Source organism: Asterias amurensis, chromosome 14, assembly GCF_032118995.1.
Source record: "Asterias amurensis chromosome 14, ASM3211899v1".
Lineage (NCBI taxonomy): Eukaryota > Metazoa > Echinodermata > Asteroidea > Forcipulatida > Asteriidae > Asterias > Asterias amurensis.
The window spans coordinates 12469231-12483101 of NC_092661.1; the positions used below are offsets into that span (position 1 = coordinate 12469231).

Genomic DNA, 13871 nt, shown 5'->3' on the forward strand with positions numbered 1-13871 from the left:
TTATAAATAGGTCCCATGTTTCAAACTGAGCTTACCTGCTGTTAAAATGTAAGCACTTTGAGAAAGCCATAGGTAAATGTTAAAGCAAGAATTTAAGATGAAAAAGACCAAGTTTAAAAACAATCGTCATTATTTCATCATGCATGAATTTCCATTGCTCCTAAACGAAACTTTACTCTTTCTTACAACAGACTGGCCTTCTTTGAGAGAACCAACACCCTGTTGACCTCTGACCAGCTTCTTGAGGATGTCAAAGGTCATTATATATCCCAGGGTATCAAGCAGGCGTATGTCTTCATCATGGGTCTGGATGTCTTGGGCAATCCTTACGGACTCTTCAGAGATGTGAAGGAGGGCATCAGTGACTTCTTCTATGAGCCTTATCTGGTAGGTACACAATGGATGTGGGATTGATCAATGGGGGATACACTGGTCCCCTCCTGTCTTTATCCTTGCGGTTTTAAGGGTGTATGTAACTTTTGTAGGACAAAAAACACAATGTCCACAGATTTACACTAAACTTACACAGTTTGAAGATAATGATAGTAGAAAGCTTCCCTGAAAATTTTACGTGCTGAGGTGCTGTAGTTTTTGGGAAATGAGTAAAACAATGTCATGAAAATAATTTTCGTCTCATGAGACGAAAATTATTTTAATCATTTACCGGTACAAACGTATTTTCATGACATTGCTTTACTCATTTCTCAAAAACTACAGCACCTCAGTAAGTAATATTTGAAGGGAAGCTTTCCACTATCATTATCTTCAAACCCTGTAAGTTTAATGTAAATCTATGGACATTTTGAAAAGGTACCCAAATCCTTTAAGTCAGGTATTGGCTTTACAGAACCAGTGATTTCATTGGATAAACATGCAGTGACCTAAGTTTCCATATCTGTGTTTTAGTTGGTTGGAGGTCATGTTTTGCAGCTGCTCTTTTGATCGTCCGCAGAAGCAGTTACATGACTACATAGCTTCATGCGAAATGAATGTTCTAATGATGATCATGATTTTGTTTTTGTTCCAGGGTGCCATACAGGGTCCAGGGGAGTTTGCTGAGGGGCTGGCTAGGGGAGTACAGAGCCTTCTAGGACATACTGTGGGTAAGTCAAACAATCAACCCTTCATTATGACCTGTGGGTAGTGTGGTTGCTGAGTTGTGGTGTTGTGGTGTTGTTAGAGTGTGGGTTAGGGGACCAGGGGAGTTTGCTGAGGGGCTGGCTAGAAGAGTACAGAGCCTTCTAGGACACACTGTGGGTAAGTCAAACAATCAACCCTTCATTATGACCTGGGGGTAGTGTGGATGCTGTGTTTTGATGTTGTTGGAGTGTGGGTTAGGGGACCAGGGTAGTTTGCAGAGGGGCTGGCTAGGGGAGTACGGAGCCTTCTAGGGCACACTGTGGGTGAGCCAAACAATCAACCCTTCATTATGACCTGTGGGTAGTGTGGTTGCTGAGCTGTGATGTTGTTAGAGCTTGGGTTAGGTATAAGCAGCCAATTTCATGAAACGCTAGGATTAACCCTATCTCGAGTTAGGACAAGTAACTCATCCTACATGTAACTTATGACAAGTAACGCATCCTACTTGTAACTTAGGATGGGTTCAATGCGTCCTAACGTCTTCGGATGACTGCAGGTCATGTCACTTTTTTAATATCACTTCGTTTACTCTGATTGTGAAGTCAAGGACTCTCAAAGTCAAGGACTCTCAGAAAAGTGAACTTAATCACTTTAAGAACCAGAGAATACAAAGAAGGAAGTTTCATTTTTATATATGGGAGGGAAACCCCAGATAATTATCTCAGGGAAAACCCACATAATCGGGTAGGGACCAAAAACCCGCTCCATTTAGTACCCCCAGGAGGGATACGAACCTCGGTCTTAGAGGTGGAAGGTGAGGAAAAATTACCCAACCCAGATTCCTTTTTTTTGTCCTCCAGAAAGAGTCTTGGATTTGAGAACTGTCTTTGATTTGTTACAGGTCTACTTACATTTAGTAGAATTTAGTTTTGTTTTGAATGATGACTCTGCCAAAAATATTGGGTGATGATATATTTCTATCTACAGAACATCAACGGCATCCGAAAATACTTAGCAGTGCAATCATGTGAGAAAATAATCCACTCTTTCTTGTCTGCCATGAACAACATTCTGGTTTCGGTATCCTGTTGATTGATTGATCGTATCAGGTTGTGATAGTGTAGCCATTTCGTGGGAGTATTAAATCAATGTTCTCATTGTTTTACTTATTATAGGTGGTGTTGCTGATACCCTGGCTGGATTCTCAGGCACTCTAGGCAGAGCCCTTGCTGCCTTATCATTTGATGATGACTATCAGAGGGTAGGTATCAGTTAAACGCACAAAGCCCTTAAGCTTTTGTTAACATTACTTTCTCAATGCATTGATCTTAGCTGCTAAACCCAGGAAAAAGTGACACAAAGGGGATAAGTCGAACCTTCAGTATGTGGGTTTTTTGCTTACTTCCTCAAAACCAAAAAGGTCAAGAGAGCATACCCTACATGTAAATTGTCATTTGCAGGCGTTCCCACCTTAGCTTACGATCTACAAAATCTAAAACAAGAGTGACAATCTGTTTTGTAATATTTTTCCAGACATTTCTATGGGACAAGGTTTTGTAAATTAATTAACAACAATACTAGCCATGTCTGTGTTTGTTAATGTTCTCTAATGGTTGAAATGAATCCTTCTTTTTGGCATACATGTACATGTAATGTATAACTGGTATAATCACGGTTGTTTTTTCTTTGCAGAGGAGATTACAGCGAATGCAGCGCCATCCAGACAGCCTACCGAGGTCCTTCCTGTATGCAGGCCAAGGATTTGTCATGGTAGCCCATTTCATCGTTTAAAAGCTTTATTACAGAAACCTTTAATTCTGAGATTGTATGTAAAAGCCAAGTCAAATTATTAAATTGGTCTAAATCATCATAGAACAACTAGCTCAGTGCAACTCATATGTGTCGTGGCCGAGCGGATAAGAGCACCGAATTCAAGCTCTGATGCTTCTGTTAAGCGAGGTGTGGTTCGAATCCCGGTCGTGACACTTGTGTCCTTGAGCAAGACATTTCACTATAATTGCTTCTCTCCACCTAGGGGTGAATGGGTACCTGTGAGGGCAGAGTTGGTTCTTGTGATTGATTAGCCTTGATTGCCCTACATATTTGGCGGCACAGTCTGTATACTCCACAGGGAGCTGAGATGGTTTAAGGAATGATTTATAAGGCCCAGTGACCAGGGGTAATAATGTTGAAGCGCCATGAGTGTCACTACGTGATGGATCTGAGCGCTATATAAAAAGCCACTATTATTATTATTATTATGTGTTTCTGGTAATCAGTAGAGCCAGTTTTGGCAGTGGGCATGGTTCACAGTAAAATCACATCATACTCCTTGCAATACCGGTTGCTATTTTCTCAAGACACAGAGCCTTTTTAGCTCAAGTAAGGCACTTTGATTAGATGCCTCAAGAATATTATATTTGGTTTTACCCTTTCACTGATGTGTGTTAGCAATGTATACTTTCCCAAAGTTCTGTGAAAAAAAAACCAGGCATATTCTTCCAGTGGGATTCGAACCCACCTTTGCAATTCTTGAGCAGTGTCTTACTGACTAGTTTACTGAGATTGACAAGTAGCTAGAGGCAGTTCTTTTAGCAGCGTGTACCGCAACACTTTAATAGATGTTAAAATTGCATCGGGATAAAGAATATTAGTTTTGGCTCTACCCTTGCACCGATGTGTGTTAGCACTGTGTACTCATGCTTCAAGTATAATTTCAACTTTTCTGGTTGTCTTTTCAGGGTTTTGTGATGGGTCTTTCCGGTGTGTTTACGAGCCCAATCAAGGGGGCTCATGAAGGGGGCTTGAAGGGGTTCTTCAAGGGTATCGGCAAGGGTCTACTAGGTATCATCACTAAGCCCACTGGTGGTATAGTGGACGGGGTGACTGTCATCCTAGATGGGATCGAGAGGGCTACTGAGTTGGGAGAGAACATCGTCATCAGGATGCGGATTCCAAGGTTTATCGACCCTAATGTGGTGAGTTTGTAACACTCTTATCACGGAACATTCCATGGGTCAAAAAAAAATTTCTCCGTCGATTTTCTGTCACCGTTCTCCCTTTAGCTCTAAGCATCAAAACTCTGTGCTAGCTGTGTTAAAATAGTGTGTAGCATACGTACAGGCACAAGAACTGATTCCTTGCCAAGCCTTGTTTCTGCTTTTGAAATTGCAAATTCTCTGTTTAAAGTGAGCCAAGCCATGAAATTGGGTTCTGATCAATAACCTTAGCTTCAAAGCACATTTGAACCAGCCCGCCACTTGAAAATCTATTGGTCAAAATACCAATGGTCATTATAGCTAAAGCAATCACACAACATCGGTAAACAGTATTGTCCAAAGGCCCACACCTCGTGTATCACAACTTATATGTAAAATCCTGTGAAAATTTAGGCTCAATCGGTCATCGGAGTCAGGAATAAGGATTTCAACATTGAAGATTGAAGATTGGAGATGACTTGGCATATCAATCCCAACTTGGTGTGTGGATTGATCTCGGGATCCCCCAGAAGCCTCTTGTTTTTGGACCCCCCTCTGTTAAATGTCAGGTCATGTAATGGCTGAAACGATAGAAATATTGTCCAAGTGTTATCTCAAGAACAATGAGGTTATTCTCAACAGGTAATTGGTGTCTGTCATCACACTGTTCTTGTTTATATTGTACTTTATTAAAACCAAAATTCTGTAATTTATTCCTTCTTTATTCCTGTAGGGCTTGGAGCCTTATTCTTTGTACGAAGCTAAAGGGAATTCCATTCTGCATAAGATTCGTCGTAGTGACTTGTACGAGACGGACATCTATTTCTTTCATGCTGTGGTGACTTCAGACAGTACACCGGATGTAGTTCTACTCACAAACAAGTATGTAGCAGTGAGGGGCCCTGGTACATGTGTCTATGGAAGTGCTGTAACACTTTAGAGACTACTCATTTCTGAATAAAGCCCGGTTCATACTTCCAAATTCGCAGCAATAATTCAGAAGAGTTGAAACATTCGCAGCGAAAACGAGGCTGTGACGTCAAAATTTGTATCGCAGTCGCATTCGAAGTAAGAACCAGGCTGAACTATCACAAAACGCCCACCCCCTAATGTTAATTTCGTTAGTCAATTCATTGTCGGTAACAAATGTTAACAGAAGCAACATGAAACAGAAAGTTTGTCTTCATTTTTGAAGTTGGGGTTCTATGTTAACCTAGGAAACGTTTGAAAATTTTATATCCAGACATGAGCTTTACTTTGACCTCTTTATGGGTGAATGAAAGTAAGGTCTAATCTTGCGGCCAATCACAGCCGCTTTTGGCATTTGGCTACAAGCCACTTGTTGCCACTATGGTCTCTAAAGGGTTGAGCTTTTGCCCATTTAATTTGAATCTTATTCCAACAAATATTAACTGTTCAACTCCTCAAGTCCATGACTTTGTTTGATTGATTATTGAGTCATCATGACACTTGCTTGCTCATTTGTATTGAGTGATTGATTGATTGATTGATTGATTGATCTATGATTGATGTATTTCAGGAGAATTTTAGTGTTAGAGAGATGTCGATGGTGGGGAGGATGGGACTTGGAACAGTGTGATGCTTTCAATCTCGTCATTGGAGACCCTACCCTCGGACAAGACAAGATTCTCTACAAAATACAGGTAGGCTGACCATTATTTTAAGTCTTGTTTTAATGAGATATTGCCTCGCCTGGCAAGGCAACAGACGGCCACTTCAAGGTGAGTGCTACACTCACTACACTCACCTAATTTGGGCTGCCAAGCCGAATCAACTGTCACTAGGGGCACAGTGCCACCTACTCCTGGGGCTGATACAGGATTACTCCCTTCACAGTCTGTGAGGATGTAGGCATGGGTATCATCCACTAGGAGCCTGGCTGGTAGAGTAGAATGCACTACCTTCCCAGCCACCTACTCCTGGGGCCGATACAGGGTTACTCCCTTCACAGTCCAGAAGGATGTAGGCATGGGTATCATCCACTAGGAGCCTGGCTGGTAGAGCAGAATGCACTACCTGCCCAGCCACCTACTCCTGGGGCCGATACAGGGTTACTCCCTTCACAGTCTGTGAGGATGTAGACGTGGGTATCATACACTAGGAGCCTTGCTGGTAGAGCAGAATGCACTACCTTCCCAGCCACCTACTACTGGGGCTGATACAGGGTTAGTCCCTTTACAGTCTGTGAGGATGTAGGCGTGGGTATCACCCACTAGGAGCCTGGCTGGTAGAGCAGAATGCACTACCTGCCCAGCCACCTACTCCTGGGGCCGATACAGGGTTACTCCCTTCACAGTCTGTGAGGATGTAGACGTGGGTATCATACACTAGGAGCCTTGCTGGTAGAGCAGAATGCACTACCTGCCCAGCCACCTACTTCTGGGGCCGATACAGGATTACCCCCTTCACAGTCTGTGAGGATGTAGACGTGGGTATCATACACTAGGAGCCTGGCTGGTAGAGTAGAATGCACTACCTGCCCAGCCACCTACTCCTGGGGCTGATACAGGGTTTCCCCCTTCACAGTCCAGAAGGATGTAGGCGTGGGTATCATCCACTAGGAGCCTGGCTGGTAGAGCAGAATGCACTACCTTCCCAGCCACCTACTCCTGGGGCTGATACAGGGTTACCCCCTTCACAGTCCAGAAGGATGTAGGCATGGGTATCATCCACTAGGAGCCTGGCTGGTAGAGCAGAATGCACTACCTTCCCAGCCACCTACTCCTGGGGCCGATACAGGGTTACTCCCTTCACAGTCCAGAAGGATGTAGGCGTGGGTATCATCCACTAGGAGCCTGGCTGGTAGAGCAGACTACCTTATAAATTCTACGAATCAATTATGAATCAGTGCCTTGCTCAAGGGCACAAGTGTCATGACTGGGACTCGAACCAACACTCTGCAGCTGACAACACTAGAGCTTGAGTCCTTTGAACTAGACTGCTCGACCTCGACACGCTTAACCATGTTCTTGTAAGCATATTTAGGTTTTGCTTGTTTTGGAATTCTGCACTGAGGTCCCAAAGAAGGTTGTGCTTCACAGGGATTGGTAAGCGCAGAGTTCCACACTAACAAGAGAGCCATGAAATTGGATCCTGACGCAGTGTATGTCTGGTGCAACACTAAACCTCACAATATACTCACAACACTCTGGTGGTTTCTGATCAGCAGAGTGTGGGTTCGAATCCCCAGCCGTGACACTTTGCGTCCTTAAGCAAGACACTTCATAATGGCTTCATCCTTCGGATGGGACGTTAAGCCGTTGGTCCGATGTGTTGTGTAACGCATGTAAAAGAACACAGTACACTTATCAAAAAGAGAAGGGGTTCGTCCTGGTGTTCCTGGCTGTGGCTGCTGTATGCACCCTAGCACCTTGTAAACCCTTATAAGGTGCTACTTAATTGGGTCTCAGAATCCATCACTTCAATAACCTATCTTTCTGAAAGTTTGTATACACTCAGCGCCTTGAGTACCTTGTTTGGTAGATTTGATATTATTATTATTATTATTATCTTATTCTTATTATATTTCCACTTTTATTTTGATCATTCCAGGACGGATCATCAGTCATCGATCGAGAGATCAAGTGTGATGATGAAGAGACTTGCCAGGTAAGGCCAACAAGTTATTTTGGGTTTTTTTTAAAGCTAACTTTATCTGTTTTTGTTTTGACATCTTCCCCTTAAAGGCAGTGGACACTATTGGTAATTACTCAAAATAACGATTAGCATGAAACCATTATTGATTACGAGTAATGGGGAGAGGTTGATGGTATAAAACATTGTGAGAAACGGCTCCCTCTGAAGTGCCGGAGTTTTCGAGAAAGAGGTAATTTTCCACAAATTTGATTTCGAGACCTCAGATTTAGAACTTGAGGTCTCGAAATCAACCATCTTAGAGCACACAACTTCGTGTGACAAGGGTGTTTTTTCTTTCATTATTTTCTTTAAATTTGAATGACTGATTGAGCTCAAATTTTCACAGGTTTGTTATTTTATACATAATGTTGAGATACACCAACTGTGAAGGCTAGTCTTTGACAATTACCAATAGTGTCCACTGCCTTAATTGTCATTGCTTGATTTTTATTTTTATTTTGTTCTTCAGTGGGTTATGAATCGATTCGAGGAAGCTCTTTCTCTGGCTAGCCTGGGCAGCCCCGCAGCGGACTCGTTCCTCTCAGCAATGAATCAGTGATCCCAACGACCAGGCTAGAGCAACCAAGTCCTGATGGAGAAGTGATGCTGGCAGTAGAATGTACAGGCAGCCCTGTGTAAATGGACGAGGCAGGATGTTTCTGTAATGGACCCTGAGGAAGTGGGCATGACTTCATTCTACATGCATACAGCCTCGCAGTCAGTTAAGCCATTCAGCGGATCTTCTTTGTCGGGTAAAGTTTCTAGGTTAAGTTTTTTATTTTGTTGTCCACAGTTATCAGACACAGTCAGTGACAAAACTTAGGATTCAGAAGAAATAAAATTAGGCATGGGTAGCAAAATTGTTGCTAAAAGTTACTTGAGTGTCATGATAAATATGGGTATGACACAGCAGTACATTTAGGAAATTTTGCTTTCATTCAGAAGCGGTAGTACAGTGTGGCAAACACTTGATGACATGTTATGACTGCTACGATATTCAAAATGGCAAGTATCAAGATTTAAGAGTGTGCGGGTTATCTAAAGACCATTGAGGGTGGATTTGGAATTTACAAATGTACATCTGTAGCGAGATTAGGGCTACAGGTAATGGTGCGAGTTTATGGTAAACAAAAGGACAAAGAAAGTAAAACTGAAGACAACTAATTTCAAGAACAGAGAAGGGCTGGAGCTGTTACCGGGATCCGCTCTAGCAGTACTCGCTCATGTAAAGAAATATAATAGAGTACATATACATGTAGTAAGGAATTGGTGGACAAACTGTGGATGGTACTGCACATACGTAGCATATCAAATACACAATGACCCTTCCTTGTTCATGTCCACCAAATGTACAGAAATAGATTGTTTTGATGGTATAGACTTTGTCTTGGCATCCTGGGCTGTGATTGCTTACTACGGTTGTTATGATCCAGAATTTACAATCCAGCCATAAAGTCATTGTTTCATACACTACAGTATAAATAACAGGCAGACTGTCTGAGGTCGACTCTTGACCTGTGTATAAAGTTTCATGCATGCTACTTTGTAAGTTACGTTAAATATTTGAGATGAAAGTAGGACAACGATATAAGATATGTGTAGAGTTAAAAAGGGTTGGGTCCCAACTGTTTAGAATGAGCTGAGAGAAAACAGTGGAGATGTAATATTGATGGATTGAGTTAACGCAAGAGTTTGTCAACTATTTGTGTTGATAATACCCAGTATGTTTTAATTGTTAGGCCAGTTGTAATCGATATGTATTCACTAAAGCCCATCTTATCCAACGCTGCAAGCCAGCCATACATTTATGTGGCTTGTGAACAGTACAATATGGCCAACTGCTTGTACAATCAGGGCCCAATTTCATAGAGCTGCTAAGCACCAAAATTTGCTTAGCATGAAATTTCTTCCTTCATAAAAACAGGATTATCGACTACATTGTAAATTTCCATTTGTTGCATATTGCTTGTTACTGGTATTCAGCTGTTGTTTGCTTATCCTGAAAATCACGTGGAAATTTGGCTGGTAATCCTGTTTTTTTCATGGAAGAAATTTCATGCTTAGCAAATTTTTGTGCTTAGCAGCTCTATGAAATTGGGCCCTGGCCAGCAATTTTATCATGATATCAAGTCATCTCCGGGAATTCCGTGTACAATATGTTCAGCAAAAGTGTAAATCATTTTATGGGTGAAGACAGAGGAAGTTCTATCATTGGTTTTAATGGATTAAATAAGTACTAATAATTAAATGTAATTATATGATCGCAAGGAAAATGTGATAAACTATTGTAAGAAGGTAGTTTAATGAGCTACAAAGCTCTTGCTATCCTGGTTTTGTAACAGCAGAATGCAGATGCAATGTGTATAACAATATCACGAATGAAATTATTGTTGAAACTTTTTGTAAGAGTTCACCGAAAACTGTCCTCTCGATTGGGTAACTTCTGTTTGGCATAAATGCAATGATGTGATTTTGTACGAAGATTTGTTTTGATAATTATCAAGTAGTTCTATAATACAGCTTCAGTCTTGTAGAGCAAGGAAATTTTTCTGGGGTGGTGGGCGCCCGCATGAGGTGATTGTCAATTTCTATCTGAACTTTTCATGGGGCAACAAGGCAATGCACAAAGTGCATGGAGGCAATTGCCCTGTTGCCTCTGTGAGGTGTAATTAAGGCCTGATAACAGTGTTAAACAACCACAAGTTTGGAGTATGCCAAATAAATGTTCACTTATAGAGCCGTCATTGAGTTAGTATTGTTTGAAGCTTTGCATGGTGTGGAGAAATAACAAGAAACTATAAATAAATAGTAAACTTGCGGATACAACCATGTGTAAATCTCTTAGGGTGAGTGTTAGCTCTGAAAAGAGCCGGTTGGGTCTCGAGGTTGCGAACAGTATACTTCTCCTGAAGACGAGCAGAGTATACTGTTAATCGTTGAGTTGTTAATACATTATACCACGGTTTAAATAGCCCTACTGAAGTGAATGCTAAACAGACAACGACAATTGGAATATTTTTGACAAGAGTATATCCGAATATGGTTTTGTTACTTTAGCTTAAAGTATTTTCTGAAGTATAATTTATATTATTTTCTCTTAGAACTATCTGAAATTTATGTCTTTGGAAAGAAAGTGACAGTGAAGGTTAACATGTCTATATACAGCACATTCCTGAAGTTTAACAATTTCCATAGGGTGTGTTCGTTTAGCTTCCCTGGGTCTACCCCGCGGTGCTCACTCGGGTGAGCCCCTGACAAGAGCTAATCGAACGATCACACTCGTCCTCTCATGGTGACGGCATGCACCTCAGGTCACCCCCAAGTGACCCACTCCACAAGAAGGGCACTGGGGGCTGACCCAGGTGAGCCCCGTCAAAGCTATTCGAACGTACCGGGGTAGACCGGGGTCGACCCAGGGACGCTAAACGAGCGCACCCATAATGTACTGCGCTTTCTTGGTAAGGTAATTACTCTAAGGAATATATTATGTTAAAATATATTGTGAAATAGGAATTGGTTCTATTACTCAAGATATGAACAACAGCAAGTACTATAGTAATTATATATATTCACCAAAGTACTTTATGTATGCTATATCAATATTTCATTAATACTTGATGACTACTCTGTTGATAGTCAAACTGTCTCAATTATAAAGTATAACTCGGTTCTAGAAAATGGTTTAAGTACAACATGGAATTTGAACTGCCAGTGTCAGTCAGAACAAGAGGCACGCAACCATGTATAATTTTTAGTTCTATTAAAATAGTTCTACTATAGTTTCTCAAAGAATATTAATATTGATTTTATAAACTATATTACATTCCTAAATATCCATTTTGATGGTTCCTTTAATCAGTCAAGCAACTGTTTGATTACTAACAGTTCATAAGTATATTGAACTTTTTACTGAAACTATTATTTCTTAACCATGACAACTGTTATAAAAAGTTATATCATTATTGTGATATCTCTGAGCATGGCCTGAAGAAGGTCCAGTTTGGATCGACAGCTAAGGCCATCTACACTACTCATTATAATGAGATATACAAATATTTTTACTATAGTTCCAATTAATACCACAGATACTTTCTGAATTATGTTTCGAAATATTTCCAGAATATTTTAATTTCTTTGTATGTATACACCTGCACCCCATATTTATTATTAGCATTATTAACTAATGCTTTAGAGTCGGTAGTGGTGTAATAGCTTGTATAATGGCACTAACTCTTGTTGTTTTTATTTTAGCTTGATTTGATTAATGCTGCATGTGGTCATTTAAGCACTTTGATGTTTCAATTTAAACATGTATTTATGGATCCTTTTAAGTAAGACCGAACTAACTTGATATATTATAATATTTTATCTTAGTGCACACACAAACACCTGATGAATAGTCCACTGCCGCATGTTTTAATTTGTTATTGTTGCATCGTGTCATTTTACTGATAAATACTTTTTATTTCACTTATCTGATATTAATTAAATAACGCTTTTTGAGAGTCAGTAAAAGTGTTTGCTTGTATATTGATGCCAAGTATTGCTTTTTACATTTTAATTTAACTATTCCAAATAATTTTTCCGTCAGCATCACCTTGCATTTCAATTTGGTCTTTCTTAAAAATTGCAACAGAAACAATTCTATATTGTTTTCATGGTGGAACTATCAATCCAGTGGGGTCGATTTCACAAAGAGTTAGGACTAGTCCTAACTTAAGACTAGTCCTAGGAGATGTACAAATTGCACTGGTAGTCCTAAGTTAGGACGAGTAACTGGTCCTAACTCGAGACAAGACTAGTCCTAACTCTTTGTGAAATTCACCCCAGTACTTTTATTAGCATTATTGCTTATTTTAACAATTGCACATCAAGATTGTGTTTTTTTTTGCTAGCGTCATTACTGTCTGAATTTGGTCACAGTTTTACTTTTGACGGTTTTAAATGGCAGACAAATAGTTAAATTATATTATAGCCACACACAACACAAACTTTGATAAAGTATAAGAAAGAGCAACAGTGATACCAATGATTCTGAGACAACCTTCAGCCTAAGGCTGGATGTTGAGAATTGTTGTTATGATCACACAATTATTAATTTGCCATTTCCACCAACTGTTGTCCTTTTTTTACATTTTTATTTTTATTTTTAGAATATCATCCCATCGATTTGAAATATCAGGTACATGTATCTCTTTGACTTTTTCCACAAAAAAGTGATTTTTCATAAAGATGCACCACTTGTTTTCATTAAGTGTAAAAAGTCACTCTAGAAAAGTTCAATCTTGTTACAGAGTTAAAGTGTGAGACCCAAAATGTTACTAGCAAAAAATGTTGATGATGGTTGCAAGTGTGGATATTATAGGATTTTCGTGGTAAATTCTCTGTTTAAAGTTGTACTGTTTTAAAAGATGTGTCAATAGCATGGTCCAATTTCAAAGCTGTTTAAAATACTGCTTAACAAATGTCTTTGCTAAAAGCAAAAAATGAGTGGTGCCACCAGCCAAACAATGTAAACTTTATGGAATGTTGGCTGGTAACCTGTTATCTTAGCAAGTTTTTGTGCTTAACAAGCTTTATGAAAATGGGCCCTACTTGACTTTGTACTGAATCAAATTGTGTATTCCAGTTTAAGTTATGTGTGGTTTCTTTTAGTTGCAGGAGGGCTTTCTGTACGTCCTTATTACACACTATGGTTGTAGTAATATTTATGGTCAAACATTATTTTAGATTGTTAAATAAAGAAGGTTCACAACTTGTTCATTGGGTTATCTATGTTGATATTCTTTGGTTTACACACCACAGGGAACCTGTAAGCTATTCTGGTCACAACTCTATTTTGGTCACGAGTATTTTTTATAGCAGGACATCACTGGGCAAAATGTGTGGATTTGTGGATTCTGTTGTAACCCTATTTTGTTTCTTTTCCTTCACTACTTAGACAAACAAAATGCCCAAGAAATGTCAGATTAGCATGGTTGTAATTCATGAAATAGAACAATAATGCTTATGGGGCTTTACTGCTGCCCGCCAAGTATAGTTTTGTTTGTGCCGTAGGTACATGTACCTGTATTTGTATACATCAGAGTTATTATTATTCAATCAAATATCTTAGCTTTTTGTGCAATAAGATTACAGAAATATATATTGGACAAT

The 13871-nt window shown here is 39.9% G+C and overlaps 1 protein-coding gene across 3 annotated transcripts in view; it reads left to right on the forward strand.

Annotated features, from left to right (window-relative positions):
• LOC139946829 (intermembrane lipid transfer protein VPS13A-like) overlaps positions 1 to 12679 on the forward strand; it is a 108235-nt gene extending 95556 nt beyond the window's left edge. For all 3 annotated transcript variants that reach the window (XM_071944545.1, XM_071944546.1, XM_071944547.1), the window contains 9 exons: positions 192 to 387; positions 1028 to 1103; positions 2256 to 2341; positions 2773 to 2850; positions 3822 to 4058; positions 4792 to 4940; positions 5599 to 5722; positions 7632 to 7688; positions 8185 to 12679. In XM_071944545.1, coding sequence (XP_071800646.1) covers positions 192 to 387; positions 1028 to 1103; positions 2256 to 2341; positions 2773 to 2850; positions 3822 to 4058; positions 4792 to 4940; positions 5599 to 5722; positions 7632 to 7688; positions 8185 to 8274 — 1093 coding nt within the window. In that variant the 3' untranslated portion in view covers positions 8275 to 12679. The remainder of the gene's footprint in view (positions 1 to 191; positions 388 to 1027; positions 1104 to 2255; positions 2342 to 2772; positions 2851 to 3821; positions 4059 to 4791; positions 4941 to 5598; positions 5723 to 7631; positions 7689 to 8184) is intronic.
• Positions 12680 to 13871: the final 1192 nt, after the last annotated feature.